We start from the raw sequence: 22,390 nt of genomic DNA, 5'->3' as shown, positions 1-22,390 counted from the left end.
TACTTTCTTGAAATAATTAGTTTTGATTTTATAAGTAAATGATTCTTTACTAAAATATAATTTATATTTTCTTTGTGATTTTTTTTATTATCCTAATAACATATGAATTCAATTAGGACAATAGTTTCTCCACACTACTCAAATTACCATTAGTTTGTTTGAATTTAATTTAATTAATTTTTTTTAATAATTTTTTTATTTAAAATGAAAAAATTCAATTTATTTTAATTGTAAAGAACGAGTTTTACTTTAAATTATATACCTCTCCTTTGAGATGATTATTTACAAAATAGCCTATTAATTTATGCTATTTCATTAAATAAATTTTTTAAAAATGGATATCTTAAATGAAATTTCCGAGTACGCCGCCGCCTTATTGAACTCTGGTGTTCGCTGTTTTTGTTAAGGTCCAATAAAACGTTGCCGTATAGAAAATGGGCTTGGATACCATTCTAAACCAACCGGGTCGAGTCCATTCTCTCCTCGGATCACCGTCCTCCTTCTGGGAGGAGAGAATCAGAGACTTCCCAGAAAGGAGGAGAAGGAAAATTTGCGTCACAAGGGACCTCACCTAAGATTAAGAAAGACTGCAACAATCCCAATACGGTTCTTTACAAAAGCACTACAAAAACGTGGTCCTTTTCTATATTTGTTCTTTTTTACCCTTTATTTCTAATATCGTATTCATTCACATCGGCCTGCCTTCTTGGTTCTTGGCCGGGTTTTTGCAAGTGTTTCTAGGACATTTCATCTGGTATTTCGATCGCAAAGTTGATTTACCTCTAAGTTTCTCATTTTAATTGTGAAATTCGATTACTTTGTGAAATCTTGCCCATAAATTCTTCTGAGTTTGCTTCAAATTTCATTCTCCATCATTCATAACCTGTATTCCACCTCATTTTGGATATTGTTTGTGTTTTGGTAATTTTTGGCCTGAAGATCGATCTGGGTGTGCTTCACAATCAGTAATATCATCATCCAGAATCTCAATTGCTTCTGCAAGTATGGTTTCTTTGACTGGTTCAATGTTATTTCCTGCTGCTGTACAGCATGGCTCTACTGGGTCTGCTAGATTCTCTATTTGGGGTACGGACACAACCTCTTCGTTCTGCTATAATCAGAGAAAGGTTCTCTGCGCTTGTATGGCACCTCCGCGAAACATAGGCAGCGATGAATATGGAGCAACCAAATTCAATGTAATTCCCTTACGCTAAGTGTATTTGTCTAGTTTCTGTAATTTAGATTGTTTTTAGTTTTTGCGGTGTCTTGTTTGATCGTTTGTTGTTCAGCGCTTTTCTTCTTTTATCTCTTTTTGCTCTATCGTTAACTTAATTTGCGTCAGTTTCCTACTATGTTTTTCTTTTCTTTTTGGTGTGACCAGGACTCTTATAATTCAAAGCAATTAGGGACGGTATTGGAACCAGAGGATGATTCTGATGTTCTAATTGAATGTAAAAATGTCTACAAGTCATTTGGGGATAAGGATATACTGAGAGGTGTCAGCTTCAAGGTGCCTTTTGTTAGAAATTGATGCTTGTTCTCTTTCTATCTAATGGTTCTTTCTTTTATTAGCATATATTCTTACAACTGTTATGCACAGCATATTAACTCTTGATCAACATTCTTGTGGTAAATGTCGTTCTCTGTTCTGTTCACAATTCAACTTTTGAGTGATATTGAGCTATTGTTTTACTGCTTCTGCTTGTGGTTTGCCTATTGCACCAAACAATGTAAAAGAAATTATGGTAACAACTGGTTTTCGTTGAGCTAAGGCCTTTCATGTGAGATTATAAAATTTGATTCAAAGTTACATAATAAACTAACGACTCTTTTGAAGAATGAGCAAGGAATTAGGAACCAAGTATGGCTGTTAGATATACCTATTGAATTGTTGTTTAATGATTACAGGCTTTAGGGAACCAATCCCTGAATTGTCCAGTGGAGGGGAAGGTTTCAACATTTTTCTGTACTGGCTGTGTTATTATTTTGGTCTTGACCTTGTGCACAATCTTGAGTTGCATCCAGCTCTTTTTAGATGTTTGACTTGGTTTATGAGGTTTATAATGGGAAAAGGGAAAAGTAAATCTTATTTTCTTTGTTTCAATATTATTAGTCAATAGTTCAACCAATGTGTTTAATTTGCATTCCTTTGCAATAATTTTTAGAGCCACTATTGGAAGGTGATTATTTGATCAGTTAAATCTTGAGGGTGCCTCTGTCTTTGCTTCATATTTGGATTTTCCCTCTTTCTTTACACGTATATTTTCTCTCCACTTGTATAGATTAGACATGGTGAAGCTGTTGGTATAATTGGACCTTCAGGAACTGGGAAATCTACAATATTGAAGATTATTGCAGGACTTCTTGCTCCAGACAAGGTAAATAAACAAGTCTATTTCATATGCTCCTATCTTTGCTTTATTGTATTATTAGATTGAAACATGATGAATTAATTGTGGATGCATTACTTTTGTGCTTTATTGTTATAATTCTTAAACTGCTGTATATACAATGTTGATTGAGCAGGGTGAGGTTTATATTCGAGGTAGAAAGAGAGATGGTTTAATAAGTGATCAGGACATATCAGGGGTTCGAATTGGATTGGTAAAATTTGATTTGAGTTGCAAATAACAGTATGACTCTCTTGGCTATCTTACTAGTAATTTTTTTCTCGCTTTTTATGATTATTACAGGTGTTCCAAAGCGCAGCACTTTTTGATTCTTTGACTGTACGTGAAAATGTTGGTTTCCTTTTGTAAGAGGCCTTCGACGTTACCTCTTTCACTTTGGGATTTGGGACTGATAACATCTTTCACTTTCGGATTTGGGACTGATAGCATGCTTTCAATGTAATCCCATGTGGAAAAAGAATGTCTGAATAGCTTAATGTTTTGAATTGTTCAGGTATGAAAACTCAACCATGGGAGAGCATCAAATCTCAGAGCTTGTGAAGGAAACGTTGGCTGCTGTAGGTTTGAAGGTAAGTTTGGATAGTAGCTGAAAGCTTGTACATGGTCAGATGATTATTTCTTCAGTGTACACTTTGGAGTCAACTTTATATGCTCAATTTAATAGGTTAAGGCAACATGTACCTTCTCTTCCAGTGCGTATTTTTCATAATGTATCAAACAATAAAGTGCAATTTCCTGTCAAAAGCTTAGAAACTGTCTTATGTTCTTGACTTAAGTAATGCTTGCCAATTATATGTTGTGAACTTTCCTTTCTCTCTTCTACTATCTTAATGTTTCCTCTGCAGAGACAGAATCATAGGTTTTGATTGATTAAAATTCCTACATAAACTTTTGTTCAGGGGGTTGAGGATCGATTACCTTCAGAGCTATCTGGTGGAATGAAGAAAAGAGTCGCCTTAGCTCGATCTATAATTTTTGATATCACAAAAGAATCAATAGAGCCAGAGGTAAGTTTAATACCGACTGAATATTTCTAGAATGAGAAGTGTAATTTCATCTGCATAGTTCCCTGTAATGTAAGGGCTATTAGGCAGAAGAGACGAAGAGGACTAATGACACTGATAAGACATGGGGTAAAATCTCTGGATATATTTGCTTTTTGCTCTTACTGCATTGAAAGTTCTGTTTATTATTACAAGTTTATAACAACTAAGTTTTAATTTCAAACTCTCTGGGGTCAACTATATGATTCATATTTCACAATTAAGCTTTATTTGAGACCAGTTACTCTTCAATATTAAAAAGCTTTAGAAACTTCTCCCCACATCATTTTAAGTCTCTCAATTTTCCTTCTCACACCTTTTATCATTAACTTGTCACATTTTTATGCAGAGGTATTTAATGTACTACATTGAATGTGACTAAACTTCTTAATCAAACCTTTCTTATTTTATCCCCAGTGTGTGCTATTAGGCTTTCTTTCCTAAGCTTATCCATTATCATAATACTGTACGTAAATTCTAACACTTGCATGTCTGCTACATACATCGTATTGATATGTACCTCAGATACCCAACATTTTCTCCCATATAACATAACTGGCCTAATTGAGTTATGAGAATTTACCTTTACCTTTCACTTTTTCAGGGATCCTACAATTGCATAGAACACTCGTTGTACTCTTTCATCTCATCCATCCTATTTTAAGCCTATAAGTTACATCCTCATTTATTTCTCTGTTCTTCTGGATGATAGCACGTGAATACTTGAATTTGGTGCATTTTGGCACCAAAGTACCATCCAATTGAGCTTCCGTCCATTACCTTTCAATTAGATTTATTTCTTGTTGTGGTGTTATTCAAAACAAAAATTGTTGGTTTATGTATTTTGCCAAGTTCTTTTTACCTTTTCTTATGACACTCTTTCTTATTCCTGAACAGGTGCTTTTGTATGATGAGCCAACTGCTGGACTTGATCCAATTGCATCTACTGTAGTTGAAGATCTTATCCGTTCTGTCCATATGGTAGGAGATGATGCAATAAGGAAACCAGGAAAAATTGCGTCTTACGTGGTTGTTACGCATCAGCATAGTACCATTAGGAGGGCTGTTGACAGGTAAGCTGCAGCCGGGGCTGTGATCTGCCTTTTTTTGTTTCCTTCTGTATCTTAAATATTCTGTTTGTATAGGTTGTTGTTCCTTTATAAAGGGAAGGTTGTTTGGCAAGGAATGACTCATGAATTCACAACCTCCAGCAACCCAATTGTTCAACAGGTAATTGCTAAAAGTAGTTTCTGAAATATTAAGATTTTAGTTTGCAATGAAACATTTGATTGGTAAACATCGTTTCAATATGCCATACTAAAATAAGCTAACAGATTGGTTGGTATCAATACGGGACTGATTGTTGCATATTTGCACTTTTGCTCCACGCAGGAGCCTGCATTGTTAGTAGATTAGTGTTAGCAAAGAGTTCTACTGGAAATGGATTGTGGGTCTATTTGGGTAATCAATAACCCGGTCCGCCACTCTTAAGGCCACTATAGTGGCCAACTAGGCAACCATGGTTGTCTATCAACAGTAATGGAGGTGTGGCCCATTATTTTTTTACATGGATTAATTAAAACTCGTCTCTCAGTTGGATCTTGAGTCCTTATTTGTCCTTGCATACAAGGAAAGGACAAAGGTTTATCAGCATTAGTTCCATATGAGGAAAGGATACATCCTTTTCTTTAATACTTACTTCCTATGGTGTAAAACAGAAATTTTGAAGCTGTTATTTTGTATATGTTGCTTTTTTCATTTTGCTTTTTAATATGAGATTTCCCCTTTGAAACCCCTCTCTTTGTATCCTTTATGTTTCTATGCGCGTCTTGGAGAGAAATTTGATATTTGCTCTAAAGAGTTCCCTTTTTTCTGTGTGTTTTCAGTTTGCATCAGGGAGCCTGGACGGGCCAATCAAATATTAGGACACAAATCTTGGTGGTGTTTATTATGTAATTTGAAGGTAAGAATTGTTAGAAGCATTTACTGCAAATTTTGGCAGTGTCCACCTGATCTAGATTTTCGCACGCGTCAAGCTGACCGAAGCTGTTGGCGTCGGTAAAAATTAAACTGACCGCCGAGTCGTCAATCTTGATTTACAAGAGATGGGAATTTGACATTTAGAAAAGAGAGAGGAGAAGAAAGAAAAGAGAAGAAATGTGATATTCTTTGTAGTTTGTAATACAGTTCATGAAATTTGGCCATTTCTGTTAGTCATTGTAGGTAAGGGCAACAAATTATAGACAATAGCAGTTCCGATCGTACTCCCACATAACATAATTAAAGGTGTTCATCCTCTATTTTGTGTTTAATCTCTGTTTCTGCTTTTCCTCGGAAGATTTCTTGTTCTTTTTTGAAATGCAAGTGTCAAATTAGAATTAGTCAATTTAAATGAGTTGGGTAACAACCAAATTAATGTGAAAAATTAGATGGGATGATTGAGAAAGAGACATTAGCACAGAAGAAGAAGCTTTGCATCCCAAGTTGCAAGATTCTATGTATGTTAACTCGAGACGAGTAAAATTTCTACTGCAACACGGCCAGGAATGTACATAACTCACATAAGCTGGATTAGTCTTTTGAATGGAGAATATAAGTTCTCGCTCGAGTGGAACAAAATAGAACCATAACACCCAAATAGAAACTAACAAAAGCACTTAAACAGAATACCCAAACAGAAATCGGACCTTCCATTTCTTCTGATGACTTCCCAGGAACAGCTGGAAGACTAGCCGTGCTGCACGCTCCACCCGAGGACTCCAAACACAAACCTGGATTCCCAGCAAATGCTCCTGGAAACCTGCGATAGCCTTCCTTCTTGGGAACAATTCCTGAGAAGCTGTTGTATGATAAGTTCAGGAGTGTAAGACCTTTAAGGATAGAGATGTTCCCTGGGACTTGACCTGACAAAGAATTATGTGACAAATCCAATGCCCTCAAACTCAACATCTTCTCCAAACCTGGAACCTCACCATCAAGAAAATTGTATGATAAATTCAGGTACTCTAAACCTTGCAGTCCAAATAGTCCATCTGGAATCTCCCCATGTAATAAATTATCAGACAAATCAATCCCAACAACTGAAGATAGATGGTAGCTGAAGCTTAATTCATTACTACCAATGACCAACACTGATATTTTTATCTCCACGTTTCGCATCACATCAAAAGGCTCCATGGCCAATCTTTGAACAATGTTTCCATTGTTGAAATTTGAGCTAATGTTGAAGTTACCATCTGGGATGAAGCCAGAGAATTTGTTGCCAGAGAAATTCATCATTTGGATTGCTTCAAATGTGAACAACCAACTCGGTAGGCTTCCACTGAATTTGTTCCGAGCCAAGGAGAGATACCTGAGGTTTGACCATTTAGTTATTGCATCATTCAAATTCCCAGAGAGATCATTGGAGCTGAAATCTACTATCTCAAGTGATTTACAGCCTGCCAAAGTCAGTGGGATCTCCCCAGAAATCTTGTTGTTACTTATGTCCAATATCTTCAAGCTATCCAGAGCATCAAGTTCTGGTTGAATTTCACCAGAAAGATTATTATTATTGAGTACCAATGCAAGTAGCTGAAAGCACCCAACAATATTTAAAGGAATTGATCCCGACAAATAGTTATGAGAAAGATCTATCACTTGAAGGTAAGTCAAATTTCCAATCCTTGCTGGAATTTCCCCACTAAGAAAATTGTGAGAAAGAAACAATGCTTGCAAACTTTTCAGCTCTGTGATCTTCAATGGGATACCACCTGAGAAGTGATTGTGAGATAGGTCAAGGAGAACCAGCCCTGACTTATCTGTAGTCTCAGCAATCTTGGCTGGAAGTGGACCAGATAAGTCATTGAAACTCAAGTCCAACACAAGAAGCTCCTCTGAAAAAACTAGTCTTGGAGATAGTGCATAATCAATGTGATTAAATGACAGATTTAAATGTGTCAATTTTTTTAGAGAAGAAATGCATGTAGGAATACCCCCCACAATAGAATTATTAGATAAATTCAAAAAACTGAGATACTCTGCAGAAGCAGAAAAACAAGGCAGAGTACCCGAAAACAAATTAGACCCAAGATTGAGAAAAACTAATGGCTGATAGAAGTCATGAAGATCACCTGATAAATTATTGTTTCCAAGATCCAAATACTTCAAAGAACTCAAATAAAACAAGCTTTCAGGTATTTCCCCTTGAAACGAATTGAAGCTCATGTCAAGTTTTTCTAAATTTAACGAAAAATTTCCAACCCAACCCGGAAGGATACCTCCCAAATCATGGTTGCTATTCAAAACAAGCTCTCTCAGCTGCCCAAGCCTCATGAAGGTGTTTGGAACAAGACCAACAAACTTATTGTGACTAAGATCAAGGCTTCTGAGATTGTGCAACCAACCTAAGCACATTGGGATTTGACCAGTGAAGCTGTTCTCAGACAAAACCAAGGACTCAAGAGACGCAATTTTGCACAAATTAGGATGGATATGACCTGACAAATTCATGTTGGTCAGGTTTAAGGAAATGACCCTGCCTGTCTGATTCTGGCAGCCAATTCCAGTCCATTTTGTGCAGTTAGACCCAATCCAGGTGGCCAAGTAATGGTTTGGGTCTTGAACCCATGACCCGAATAGTACAAGTGAAGCCTTGTCTTTAGGATTAAGAACAACGGAATGAGATTGGTATGAACATAAAAGTACCAAAATCAATAGCGGCAGTTGATATAATTTAAGAGCCTTACAGTGTTCTACAGCTGGAACCCATTTCAGCTCCATTAGTGACTCAGGCAAACAAGCAAAACCGAAGCTTAAAAATTTTAAATAAAAGTAAAAAAAATCAACAGCAGAAACTTATCTTCTTCAGTGGATCACAGTACAAGATTGGCTGTAACATGGGATACACACTTGCACAGAGTGTCCAGTGGCAGTAAGTGTAAATTAAACACTACAAAAGGGTAAGCTGCAGAAACCCATCTTCTAAGAGGAAAGAAAAAAGCAAGATAATGGTGCCCTATGAACTGATAACACAAAGTGAAGGACTTGTGAGAGGTTATGTTCAGTGGCTGTACTCAGTAGACGTAAATGAAAACCAACAAAGGAGAGAAAACCTAGCTGTACGAAATCAAAGTAGGGGAAAACACAATCAAAATCAAACAAACAAGAACTAAGAAACTGAACATAGATTATGGTTAGAATATAAAAACGCAGAGAGAAGTAGAAAGCGAAAGACTCACTAAGGATAAAGATGAAGCATTCTTGGAGAGACAGAGAGATGAAGATGCAAAGTTCTGTTGAAAAATGGAGGACATTCTCATTCCTCTTCGCCTCGTTATGAAATTAAAGCATAAAGTGAAGATAGCACTTTCTTTTATTCCTTTTCTTTTGCTTTTCATTTGCATTATCATTAGTATGATAAATTATTATTTAGTTTTTAAATTATAAAAAATTTATTAATTATTTTTTTTAATTTTAAAAAATATATTAAAATATTTGTAAAATTTTAAAAAATTATTAATCAATACTTTTATTAATTTTAATTATTAAATATTATAAAAATAACTTTTATTATAAAAAAATTAATTAATAATTTTTTTATAATATTAGAGATCAATTAATAATTTTTTTAAACTATTAAAAATGAAATGATAAAATATTTTATGTGTAAAATTAATGAAACGATTGTTTAATATTTTTTTAAATTTTAAAAATATTTTAATATTTATTTCTAAAAGTAAGTAATCGATTTTTTTTGTAATATAGAAATTAGATAATAATTTATTATTATTATTATCTTCTGTTGTAATCTTTTAGAATTTTTTAAAAATTTATTAATTTATTTAATAAAATATTTTATATTTTATAAAATTTAATTTTTTATTTCATAAAACATTATTAATTAATTTAAATATTTAATATTATTTAAATTTCTATAATTTTATTTATATATATTATTAGTTTATATATTTTTAAATATTTATATTATTTAGTATTCTTTTAATTAAAATTAAAATAAATTAACTATAATTTTAGTCTATACTAATAATTTATTTGATAAAATAATTAAAGTATTGAATTTTACTAAATATATTAGATATTTTAAAATAAAGATAAATTAGTAAATATTTTAAAAGTTCAGGGATCAATTTGTTTGTTTAAAATATTTTTGTGAGCAAAATTTTTTATTAAAGATATTTTTTAAAGAAAATAATTTAATTTCTATTATTTAATTATACTTTTAAAATATGAATAAATTTATAACAATTAATATAATTTAAAAATAAAAAAAAGGCTTTTTTTTTCAAAAGTTTTCTGTTAAAAATATTTTTTAATAAAATAATTTATTTTTTATTACTAAATTTTAATTTAAAAATAAAATATACTAATAAATTTATATTTAGTGATATTAATAATATTTAAAAATATAAAAAATAGTTTCATATAATTTTGAATGAAATTGAATTGAAATCGAAACGTGATCAGGTCTCACTTAGGGGTGACCATTCGGTCGGTTCGGTTTAAAATCGAACCGAACCGAATAAACTAAAAATTGAAATTTTAGTGTTTATGAAAACCGAACCGAACCGATTTTGGTCAGAAACCGAATCGAACTGAATCGGTCTGATTCGGTTCGATTCGGTTCGGTTTGATCGATTTCAATTTTTAATATTTTTTATTTTTTACACTTTATTTTTTATATTTTAAAATTTAATTAAAATATTTTAATTTTAATATAATTTAATTTCTCTGTATTATTGAAAAAACATATTATTATCACTAATCGATTCGGTTCAATTTTTTCAGTTTTTTCTGATTAAAACCGAACCGAACCGAAATAACTGAAATTTCTGAAATTAAAAATCGAATCGAACCGAAATGTATAAAAAATCGAACCAAATTTTCAAATCAATTTGGTTTGGTCGATTTTTTCAGTTTGAACCGAATACTGCTCCCCTAAGGTCTAAAACTACTAATATGAAAAATTAATTCCTACAAACACAAAACTCTTGTACTAGTACTAGTGTTCTTCGAATTTTTAAGTTCGTTACTATAAGTCTTTTTGATTGAGGGTATTTAGATTTTTTTCAGTATTTAATGGCTAAAATTATTATATATATTAATGAATAAAATTTTTAAAATTTTAAAAATATTTTAATATATTTTTTAAAATTAAAAAATTAATTATTAAATTTCATTATACTAGAAGAACACGATCGTAATTTTTATAAAAAATAATTAGATATAAATGATTATTTTTTAAAATTTTAAGGGCGTATTTAGTTTAAAAAAATATGCCTATTTTCTAAAAAAATTATTGTGTTTTAAAAAATTAAAAAATAGATTTTCTATTTTTTAAATTTTATAAAAAAATAAAAAATGCTGAAATAATTAATTTCCATATATTCTTTATTATATTGAAAAGTTAAAAAAATAATTTTTAAAATAAAAAATACGGAATTTTGTATACAAATAGAACAAAACATGATTTTTTAATAATTTTATTTATATATTTAAGCATACATAAATTTTTTTATTTTAAGTTAATATAAAATAGATGAAAATTTTTCTTTATTTTAAATTTATATAAAAATTAATGTGAGAAATATTATAAAAAATAAAGATAATTTAAATATATTTTTTAGTTATTTTAATTGAAAATAATTTTTAATATTATATAAAACGAATATGTTTTTTTCATTTTTTTTATAGAAAATAAAAAAATAACACTAAAAATAAAAAATAAAAAAAATATTTTATATAACTAAACACATCCTAAATTTTTAATCATGACTTAAATAGCTTAAATGAGTTTCATCGTATATCGTGATTTCCCGTTTACTGACTTGATAATTAAAAATGAGTTAATGCCACGATATGAAAATTTGCAACTTCTCACAAACTTACGTCTAGACTGTTAATTAAAAAATTATGAAATTATAAGACTTTGTTTTTTAAATTTTTTTTAACGCATCAATAATAATTAATAGTGTTAAATAAAAAAAATTTTATTTATTAATTCATATAATTATAAAGTATCAGTTTGTCATATATTTAATTATAATTTTATTTTATTTTATTTTATATTATGCTTTTTAAATTTTTTTATTAGATTTACACTAATTATATATTATTACTTTTATTAAAATAATTTCAATGACTTTATGGTCTAAATTATATATAATTTTGAATTTCTATTAAAATATTATTGTAAAACTCTTTTTAAGTTTTTTTTTTCAAACTTTTCCCTTTTTTTATTTTTTATTTTTTAAAATTTCAATCCGTCAAATCCTGCCAATTTATTCCTTCGGTTCTTGATGCAATATTTAATATAAAAATTTTATCTCACTTTAATTAATTTTAACTATTAAATTATTACATTTATAGTCTTAATTTGATAATAAATATATAATTTAGAGATTTCAGATTTTATTTTTTCAATTTTTAATTTTTTTTTAAATTAAATTATTATATTTTCTTAATTATTAATATATATTATATTTAAAGAAAATATAATAAAAATAATTACACTTTAGTTATAATAAAATAGAAATTGAAATAAAATTATTATTAATTTTAAAGAATAAAATTTGAAATCTCTCAAAAATATTTAAATGCACTTACCATCATATTAAATTTGTTAGTGCATTATTTACTTTATTAATTTATAAAATTATAACACTATTTATAATTATTTTTCTTTCAAATTATATATAAATATTTTATGTGCATAAAAAATAAAAATAAGTGTAGAATTTTTATGATAATTTACACATAATGATTTATTTATTAGTAAATAATATTAAAAAAACACTATACGGCCGCATTTCCTAGACACTATAGCTCGTTATCAACTGAATAAAAGGCAAAAAATTACTTTCACTCTTATATATATCAAAACTAACACGTATCTCCTTATTTCTCAAACTCGATATTTTTTTCACTTTGTTAGATTAAAAGTTCTAAGTATATATTTTTTAATTTGATAAAATTAAAATTAGTGTCGAAAAGTAATATTGTATTATAATTAGTTAAAACTGTAAAAAAAAATATATGAAGTGTTGTTGTATGTCTACAACGGCCGCTCCGATAATCAAATTGAGAAATATGTGAATATAATGAAATATTTAAAATCTTAAAAGTATAAGAAATAGTGTAATTTTACCTATATGATTCTTTTTTTATATCTTAAAAAAATAGAGATAAATATAGATGTGATCGCTTGATAAGTAATATCGCTAGCTAATAAATTGGTAATTCTGCGATTACATACGTAATAGAAATACGCTGTAATTTTATATTTAGACTCGTTTCATTTAGAAAAGGGCGAGTTTTAATAACGAATCAAGTGTTTGAGATATTCAGATCTTTTATTTTTCGGATGGGATCCTATTATTTACTTATAAGCTACGGCTTGTTGAGATGTTACTTCCTTCGGATCGTGGATGGACGTTGGGGCTTTTGTGATTTTGCATTGTCTAGGTTGGAGAATAAGCTTGGTGCTTATGCTTTTGTCAAGGGTTGAGTGTTTGGAAGAAGGCCTAATATTATGATGTCATATTTAACTCTATGTGCGAATGATAACAGTTCATGACTCATTTTGTTATGTAATATTTGTGCAGAAGCAGAAAAAAGAGAGAGAGAAAATGAGAGCTTTTATTTAAAATGAGGAAAAATGACGTTACAAGCTGTTCTGGAAGCATCGCTTCCTATTTATACCAGACAGACCCACATGCACAGCATGTGCATACAGACAACTCAGCTTAGACAAAACGACACAGTTTAGATGTTCAATACAAAATAATAACTACAAGCATTAAAACGACGTAGCTTTTAACACCCCCTCCTCAAGTTGAAGCTGGGAGAGGCAAAAGATTCAACTTGCGGGTTAATGTGCCATGGCGGGAGGCTGGTAAGGCCTTGGTGAATAAGTCAGCCATCTGTTCTTCAGTAGTGACATGGTGAGGTAATATAAATCCCCTTTGAAGTTGATCTCTCACCAGGTGGCAGTCTATCTCGATATGCTTCGTGCGCTCATGGAAAACCGGATTGGTGGCAATGTGTATGGTAGCTTTGTTATCGCAGTGCAGTGGAATGGGCAATTGGATGTGAACCTGCAAATCCTGCAAAATATAGCTAATCCAGAGGAGTTCACACACAGTGTTAGCCATTGCACGATACTCAGCCTCAGCTGAGGACTTAGAAACAGTAGGCTGTTTTTTTGTTTTCCAAGAGATAAGGCAAGGGTCCAAGTATATACAATATCCAGATAGTGACTTTCTGGAATAAGTGCAAGCTGCCCAATCAGAGTCACAGTAGGCATTTAGAGATAAATCAGTACTTACAGGAAAACAAAGGCCCTGATGTAAGGAGCCCTTAAGATAGCGAAGCACATGTAAAGCAGCCTCCCAATGAGGCTTTCGGGGCATGCTCATAAATTGACTCAAGTGTTGCACAGCATAACATATATCAGGCCTTGTGAGATTAACATAAAGGAGCCTCCCAATGAGTCTCCTATATAAATCAGGTTTATCAAAAAGCTCTCCTGAATCAGGAGATAAATGTAAGCCTTGAGGTAAAGGACAAGAGGCAGGTTTACAATGAAACATGCCTGCATCTTTCAATATGTCTGAAATATACTTAGTTTGACTAAATAAAGTTGCTTGAGAGGATCTAGCAACTTCCAGTCCCAAAAAATATTTCAGGGGTCCCAAATCTTTGATAGTAAATTTTGAATGTAAAGCAAGCTTGCATTCATTAATGGCATCAATAGAGTTTCCAGTTAAAATAACATCATCAACATATATAAGCAATATCAAAGTTAAAACACCAGTGTGCTGTGTAAAGAGACAATGATCATGGGGGACTGTACAGAGCCTAAGCCCTTCAGAAAAGTGGTAAATTCAATATTCCACTGTCTGGAGGCTTGTTTAAGCCCATATAAGGACCGTTTAAGCAAGCAAACTTGCCCTGGCTAGGCTTTGTAATAACCTTGGGGAGGTGTCATGTACACCTCTTCATCAAGATAACCATATAAAAAGGCATTATTTATATCCAATTGAAAAATAGGCCACTGTTTGGAAGTAGCAAGAGCAATCAAAACTCTTATAGTTGTAAGTTTGGCCACAGGTGAAAACCTATCCTTATAATCCAACCCCTCAATCTGGTTGTAGCCTTTGGCCACCAACCGGGCCTTATATCTCTCTATATCCCCATTTGGCTTAAATTTCACTTTATAGACCCATTTACAGCCTATTGCTTTCTTACCCTTAGGTAAATTAGTGAGCACCCAAGTGTTGTTATTTTCCAGGGCCTGAAGCTCTTGCTTCATGGCTTCAACCCAATGTGCATCCTTAGATGCTTGAGTGTAAGTACAAGGTTCAGAAACCTTGTTGACATTGCAAATGTAAGATTGATGTAAAGGATGGAAGGTCAGAAAGGATATTTGCTGGGAATTAACATAGTCTTGCATCCAGATAGGGGCTTGTCTATGCCTTTGTGTCCTTCTAACTGAAGGATAATTCTGTAGGTCATCACTGGTGTGACCAGATGAACAGGATTCAATAATAGGGCAATCATTCTCAATCACAGGAATAGGAATCACATAGTTTTCAATCATATTGTTATCTTGGAAGGGAAAGATATTTTCATGGAAGATAACATCCCTACTAATAAAGAAGGTTTTATCACTGATGTTATAAAGCTTATAGGCTTTGTGTATGCTGGCATAGCCTATCATCACAGCTTTAATGGCTCTTTCTTGAAATTTGTCCTTCTGAGTTCCCACAGAAGTAGCAAAGCACAAGCAACCAAACTTTCTCAAGTGAGAATAGTCAGGTGAGGTCCCATAGAGCCTCTCATAAGGCATGGACCAACCAAAATGCTCCATAGGCATTCTGTTAATTAGGTAGGTTGCAGTTAAAATGCATTCTGACCAAAATTGAATAGGGACTTGTGATTGTATTTTCAAAGCTCTAGCAGTGTCAAGTATGTGTCTGTGTTTTCTTTCTACAACTCCATTCTGTTGTGGAGTGTAGGGGCAGGATCTTTGGTGCTTAATTCCTTTGCTCATGAGCAAAGAGCTATAATTATGGCTTAGAAACTCCCTTCCATTGTCAATTCTAATGACTTTGATGGTAGTATTAAACTGATTTTCTACCATGTGTATAAAGTACCTAGTTGTAACGACCCGGAAACCGGACCGCTACCGGCGCTAGGATCCAGATCGACTTAAGGTCGCCGGGACCCGTAGCAAGCCAAACATACATCCTGAATACCTGTCAAATCCCATACATTATCATACATATCCATAAACATGAGAACGTTTTCTTTTCTTTTACCAAGCTCAACCTGCATGCACATAAACATAAACATAAACCACACACTGGAGCCTCATCACATACTCCAATGGGGTATCTCATCAGACATCAGGCTTGGTTGAACATAAACATCATAAAACATAGATCATGTATATACATGGGATTATTCAAACATACTATGGTCAAGCACAATTCTAATCCTCAATATCAATATTACATAACATGACCGCTCATATTCTTACATCATTTTACAAATCATCATGTCCACATCTAACTATTACAAATCACATGACTTTACTCTTCTTGATTCCCTGATCTAGCCTGTACCTGCAAACCTGGGGGATATAGGGAAAGGGGTGAGCTATTAGAGCCCAGTGAGCAGAATACTAAAACATTTAAAACATATGCCATCATGTAATGCATCATATCACAGACAAATCACATCAAGGGTGAACCTGTCACCAAATAGTCCCAGCATCATATCCGTGCCAGGCCGTAGAATGGGGTCCTGGTCTTCTTGTCATATCATAACATTACTTACCATTGCCCCAAGGCCTCATCTGAGCACCTGGTCTTCGCGTTCCATACCGTGCTAGACTGTAGAATGGGGTCCTGGTCTTTCATACCGTGCCAGGCCGTAGAATGGGGTCCTGGTCTTTCCTCAGGGACTAATCGGATCATACAGCATTCACCCACATCCACAACAAAGAATGCAGTGCAGTATATTCGTGGATTCTAATGCAAGCACCCTAGTATATCTCATGGCATTCATGATGCGTGTATCATGCTCAGAATTTATTTATTTACTTTGAAACAACATAAGGTATTCCACTCACCTCAGGCTAACTCTGACAATGAACTGAAGCAGCTGACTCACTGCTGGGGTCCTCGGTTCCTTGGGTCCGAACCTACACAGGTGGACTCAAATAAGGGACCAAACATACTAGAACATGACTCTAAAAAAATATCCCCCAAAACCCCCTAAAACACCTCAAAACAATCAAAGAATTCATGCAAAGGAGGGCTGAACAGGGCACTTTCGGCGGCAGGTTTGGCGGTCGAAAGTCCCTCCAGAGCCGAAAGTCATGCACCTTCGGCGGCACTTTCGGCGGCCGAAGGTTCTCTCCAGAGGCGAAACTCATGCATGTTCGGCGGCACTTTCGGCGGCCGAAAGTCCCCTCCAGAGACGAAAGTCCACTTTCGGGGGCAGGCTTCGGCAGCCGAAAGCTTGCCTCCACAGGCAGGTTCGGCGGCCGACAGTCTTTTCGGCTGCCGAACCTGAGTTTCTCCCAAAGTGGCAGAAACGGAGAAACTCGGCTCCTATGCACATTTGCCTCCTAAAACCTTCAATCATGCATACAACTCAACCCAAAACATGCATAAATACATACATAAGCTCCTAGGGGCTTCAAACTATCCTAAACCCCAACTACCACACATCAAAAGCAACTCAACAACCTACATTATCCACAACACAAAACCTAACAAAGCTCAACTAACCTAAGCATGCATTTCTACCCCAAGAATCAATTTGAAACTTGTTTAAAACATATAATGAGCTCAAGATCAGCTCTTACCTCTTGAAGATCGAGAGGAAAAACGATCCTAACTCGGAGATGGGAGAGATCGAGTTCCTTGAACCTCCAAGCTCCAAAACTTGCTATTTACTTAAAAATCTTCAAAACAAAGGTGAAAACTCATAAAAATCATGGAAGATTTGAAGGAAGAACTCAAGATCGGCATGAGAGCGGCGGAGACTCACCTTGGCTGAAAATGGGGAGAAAAAGCTCACCCGTTCGGACATGGGGACCCCTTTATAGGTGGCTGGCCAGGCCACTTTCGGGGGCCTAACGTGCCTCCGCATGCATGTCATGTTCGGCGGCCGAACCTGGACTTCCCTCACTTATGCCTTCGGGGGCCTAAAGCACTCCCGAAGAGCATGCATGTTCGGCGGCCGAACCCGAGTTTTCCTCCAATGCCATTTTTATGCAAAAACTCATTTTCTTTCTTGCTTAAAAACATAAAAATGCATTAAAACATTTTATAAAAACATGGTTTTACCCTTCTAGAAGTCTCCGACACCCGAGATTCCACCGGACGGTAGGAATTCCGATACCGGAGTCTAGTCGGGTATTACATTCTCCCCCCCTTAAGAACATTCGTCCCCGAATGTTCCTCAACTAGCACATGCAAGGCATGTAACACATCATACACATAAAACACATGAAACACACAAGAAACTAACCTTAGAAAAGATAAGGGTATTGCTGGAGCATGGACTTCCGTGTCTCCCAGGTGCATTCTTCCATATTGTGGTGGTTCCAAAGGACTTTCACCATCGGGATTTCCTTGTTTCTCAGCTTCCTGATCTGGGTGTCAAGAATCCGCACTGGCTGCTCAACATAGGTGAGATCTTCTTGGATCTCCACATCAGGCTCATTAAGAACCTTGCCCGGATCTGACACGAACTTCCTCAACATGGAAACATGGAAAATCGGATGGATTCTTTCCATTGAAGCAGGTAAATCCAGCTTGTACGACACATTCCCAATCTTCTGCAATATTTCAAAGGGTCCGATGTATCGTGGGGCTAGCTTACCTTTCTTCCCAAAATGAACCACTCCTTTCATAGGAGACACTTTGAGCAATACCAGATCTCCCTCCTGAAATTCTACCTGTCTCCTGCGGATGTCTGCATAGCTCTTCTGTCTGCTCACAGCAGTTCTAATCCTCTCTCTGATAATGGGCACCACCCTGCTGGTGATCTCAACAAGTTCAGGGCCTGCCAAGGCCTTTTCCCCCACTTCTTCCTAGCAAACAGGTGACCTGCACTTCCTCCCATATAAAGCTTCATATGGAGCCATCCCTATATTAGCATGATAGCTGTTATTGTAGGCAAACTCCACCAAGGGTAGATGCTGCCTCCAAGAACCGCCAAAATCTAGCACACACATTCTGAGCATATCTTTTATAGTCTGGATGGTTCTCTCCGACTGTCCGTCAGTCTGGAGATGGAAGGCAGTACTGAAATCCAACCTGGTACCCATAGCATTCTGCAGACTCCGCCAAAATCTAGAGGTGAACTGGGGCCCTCTATCAGACACTATCGAAACAGGAACCCCATGCAGCCTTACCACTTCATCCACATACACCTGCGCTAACTTATCCACTGAGTAGTTGCTCCTGACAGGGATGAAGTGAGCAGATTTGGTCAGTCTGTCCACAATCACCCATATGGAGTCTAACCTGTTAGACGCTGCCGGTAACCCCACTACGAAGTCCATAGCTATATTCTCCCATTTCCACTCTGGAATAGGTAGTGGGTTGAGCATTCCAGCCGGCTTCTGATGTTCCAGCTTCACCCTCTGACATACCTCGCAGGCTGACACAAACTGTGCCACTTCTCTCTTCATAGCTGGCCACCAATAAACTCTTTTCAGATCTTGGTACATTTTGGTGGCTCCAGGGTGAACACTGTACCTGGCATTATGAGCTTCCCTCATAATGTCTCCCTTCAGTCCTACGTCATCTGGTACACACAATCTGTTTCCATAGCGGAGGATCCCCTTGCTGTCGAATCTGAACTCACTATCCTTGCCTGACTGAACAGTCCTGGCAATCTTTACTAACTCTGGGTCCTCATGCTGTTTCTGAGCCACCTGCTCCAGAAACACGGGTGCCACTCTCATCTGGGCTATCAAAGCACCTGTACCAGAAAACTCCAACTGTAGACCTTCATTCATGAGCTCCAAAAACTGCCTCACCACTGGCCTCCTCTCTGCTGAAATATAGGACAAACTGCCAAGTGATTTCCAGCTTAAGACGTCTGCTACCACATTCGCCTTACCCAGATGGTACTGAATCTTGCAATCATAATCACTCAGCAGCTCTACCCATCTTCTCTGTCTCAAGTTCAAATCTCTTTGACTCAGGATGTACTGCAGGCTTTTATGATCGGTGAAGATCTCACATTTTACCCCATAAAGGTAATGCCTCCACATCTTGAGTGCAAAGATTACGGCTGCCATTTCCAGGTCATGTGTAGGGTAATTCAACTCATGCTTCTTCAGCTGCCTAGAAGCATAAGCTATCACCCTTTCATTCTGCATTAGCACACAACCCAGTCCCACATGAGACGCATCGCAAAAGACTGTGAAGTCCTCATTACTAGTCGGCAGAGCTAACACCGGTGCTGAAGTCAACCTCTTCTTGAGCACCTCAAAACTTTCTTCACACTGGTCGGTCCACACAAACCTCTGGTTCTTCTTAGTCAGTCTGGTCATAGGAGCTGCAATCTTAGAGAAGTCCTGGACAAACCTCCTGTAGTAACCTGCCAAACCCAAGAAACTCTTGATCTCTGTCACCGTAGTGGGTCTAGGCCAGTTAGCTACAGCTTCCACTTTCTTGGGGTCTACCTCGATTCCATTTTCTGACACCACATGCCCCAAGAAGGAGATGCTCCTCAGCCAGAACTCACACTTGGAGAACTTGGCATACAAGCCATGTTCCCTCAAGGTCTGCAAAACCAACCTCAGATGATGGGCATGCTCCTCTGCATTCCTGGAATACACTAAGATATCATCTATGAAGACAATAATAAAGTGATCCAGGTACTGGCTAAACACTCTGTTCATGAGATCCATGAATGCTGCAGGGGCGTTGGTTAACCCGAACGGCATCACAAGGAACTCATAATGCCCATATCTGGTCCTGAATGCTGTCTTTGGCACATCCTTTTCTCTTATCCTCAGCTGATGGTACCCCGATCTCAGATCTATTTTGGAGAAACAACCTGCTCCTGCTAGCTGGTCGAATAGATCGTCGATCCTTGGCAACGGGTACTTATTCTTGGTAGTGACCTTGTTCAACTGCCTGTAGTCGATACAAAGTCTGAGAGATCCATCCTTCTTTTTCACAAATAGCACTGGAGCACCCCAAGGTGAGGTACTCGGTCGGATGAATCCTCTATCTACCAACTCTTGCAACTGCTCCTTAAGCTCCTTCAATTCTGCTGGTGCCATCCTGTAGGGAGGAATAGAGATCGGTCTGGTTCCAGGCATCAATTCAATTTCAAACTCTATCTCCCTAGCAGGTGGTAAACCTGGCAGCTCGTCTGGGAAAACATCTAAGAACTCTCTGACCACTGGCACTGAGGCGGGCTCTCTGACATGACTATCCAGCTCTCTCACATGAGCTAGAAAACCCTGACAACCCCTCCTGAGTAGCCTACGAGCCTGAAGGGCTGATATCAAACCTCTAGGTGTACTCCCCCTGTCTCCTCTGAAGACAACCTCTGACCCATCCTGACATCTGAACCTGACTACCTTGTCTCTGCAATCCAAGGTAGCACCATGGGTAGATAGCCAATCCATCCCTAGAATGACGTCAAAATCTGTCAAATCTAGAACCACAAGGTCGGCGGACAGGCATCTTCCCTCCACAAAAACTGGACTATACTGGCAGACTGACTCTGCCACTGACGGGTCACACTTGGGTCCACTGACCCATAGGGGACACTCTAACCCAGAGACCATCAATCCCAACCTCTCGACGGCCCTCGGAGCAATGAAAGAATGAGATGCACCAGGGTCCAATAATGCATACACATCTGAACAACCAATGATGAGATTACCTGACACCACGGTGTTGGATGTGTTTGCCTCCTGCTGAGTCATGGTGAAGATCCGTGCTGGAGCTGACGGACCCTCACCCCTGAAACCCGCTGAAGAAGAGGTTGCCCCTCTCCCTCGACCTCTGCCACTAGCCTGAGTCACGGCTGGAGCTACTGGCTGAGCTACACTGCCAGAAGCTGTCTGCTGGGACTGTGCCATAAGAACTGCTCTTGGACACTCCCGAGCCATGTGTCCCTCTTGCCCACATCTGAAGCAGACTGTCGTCCCAGCCCGGCAGACTCCCTTGTGTGGCTTACCACACCTTGCACATACTGCATTATCTGCACCAGAGCTTGAGCCACTACCTAATCCCAGACCCGACTTGATCTTGCTCCAGAACTTGTTCTTCTTAGACTTGGCTTTACCCCATCTCTTACTGCCTGAAGCTGCTGCACTCAAGGTAGAGGGATCTAGCCTTCCCCCACCCGGGGTCTTGGAACCAGAAGACTGTGCCACTGATTGCTTAACTGTCCCCTGAATGATGGCACTGGCCTCCATTTTTCGGGCCATATCCACTATGGCATGGAAGCTCTCCCTATCTGCTGACTGGATCAAGGAGGAATACCTGGAATGGAGTTTCATGATATACCTCCTTGACTTCTTCTGGTCTGAGTCAAGATTTTGCCCTGCAAACGGCAACAGCTCCAAGAATCTGTCTGTGAACTCATCCACACTCATCTCATCCGTCTGCCTCAGCTGCTCGAACTCAATCATCTTCAATTCTCTTGAACTGTCAGGGAAAGCCCATCCTGCAAATTCATTTGCAAACTCCTCCCATGATAGGCTGTCCAACCTCGGGTTCACATAGTTCTTAAACCACTCTCGGGCCTTCTTGCATTTTAGTGTGAACCCAGCCATCTGAATGGCTCTACTGTCATCAGCTCCTATCTCATCTGTAATTACCTTGACCCTCTCAAGATACACAAACGGGTCATCACCGGTTTCAAACTGGGGGCACCCAGCTT

General features: G+C 36.6%; 2 protein-coding genes across 4 annotated transcripts; one reads left to right on the top strand and one right to left on the bottom strand.

Moving 5' to 3' along the window:
• The first annotated feature begins 483 nt into the window (after positions 1 to 483).
• LOC110620239 (protein TRIGALACTOSYLDIACYLGLYCEROL 3, chloroplastic) lies at positions 484 to 5,766 on the top strand. 3 transcript variants are annotated; one of them, XM_021763884.2, is made up of 11 exons: positions 484 to 635; positions 940 to 1,196; positions 1,382 to 1,510; positions 2,283 to 2,378; positions 2,527 to 2,604; positions 2,694 to 2,755; positions 2,905 to 2,980; positions 3,311 to 3,418; positions 4,352 to 4,527; positions 4,600 to 4,684; positions 5,341 to 5,766. In XM_021763884.2, the coding sequence occupies exons 2-11, from the start codon at positions 1,005 to 1,007 to the stop codon at positions 5,377 to 5,379; spliced, it is 1,041 nt and encodes a 346-aa protein (XP_021619576.1). In that variant the 5' UTR covers positions 484 to 635; positions 940 to 1,004; the 3' UTR covers positions 5,380 to 5,766. The 3 variants fall into 3 exon arrangements, with proteins under 3 accessions (XP_021619576.1, XP_043815243.1, XP_043815244.1); XM_043959308.1 differs by having other exon boundaries at positions 491 to 1,196; positions 1,400 to 1,510; XM_043959309.1 differs by lacking the exon at positions 1,382 to 1,510 and having other exon boundaries at positions 491 to 1,196.
• A 140-nt stretch (positions 5,767 to 5,906) lies between these two features.
• Positions 5,907 to 8,788, bottom strand: LOC110620238 (receptor-like protein CLAVATA2). The gene is made up of 2 exons (XM_021763883.2): positions 8,674 to 8,788; positions 5,907 to 8,551 (listed from the first exon to the last, which is right to left on the bottom strand). Exon 2 carries the CDS (start codon positions 8,213 to 8,215, stop codon positions 6,026 to 6,028), a length of 2,190 nt encoding a protein of 729 aa, XP_021619575.1. The 5' UTR covers positions 8,216 to 8,551; positions 8,674 to 8,788; the 3' UTR covers positions 5,907 to 6,025.
• Positions 8,789 to 22,390: the final 13,602 nt, after the last annotated feature.

Source organism: Manihot esculenta, chromosome 8 (assembly GCF_001659605.2).
Source record: "Manihot esculenta cultivar AM560-2 chromosome 8, M.esculenta_v8, whole genome shotgun sequence".
Lineage (NCBI taxonomy): Eukaryota > Viridiplantae > Streptophyta > Magnoliopsida > Malpighiales > Euphorbiaceae > Manihot > Manihot esculenta.
This window is presented reverse-complemented; position numbering and strand designations above follow the sequence as displayed.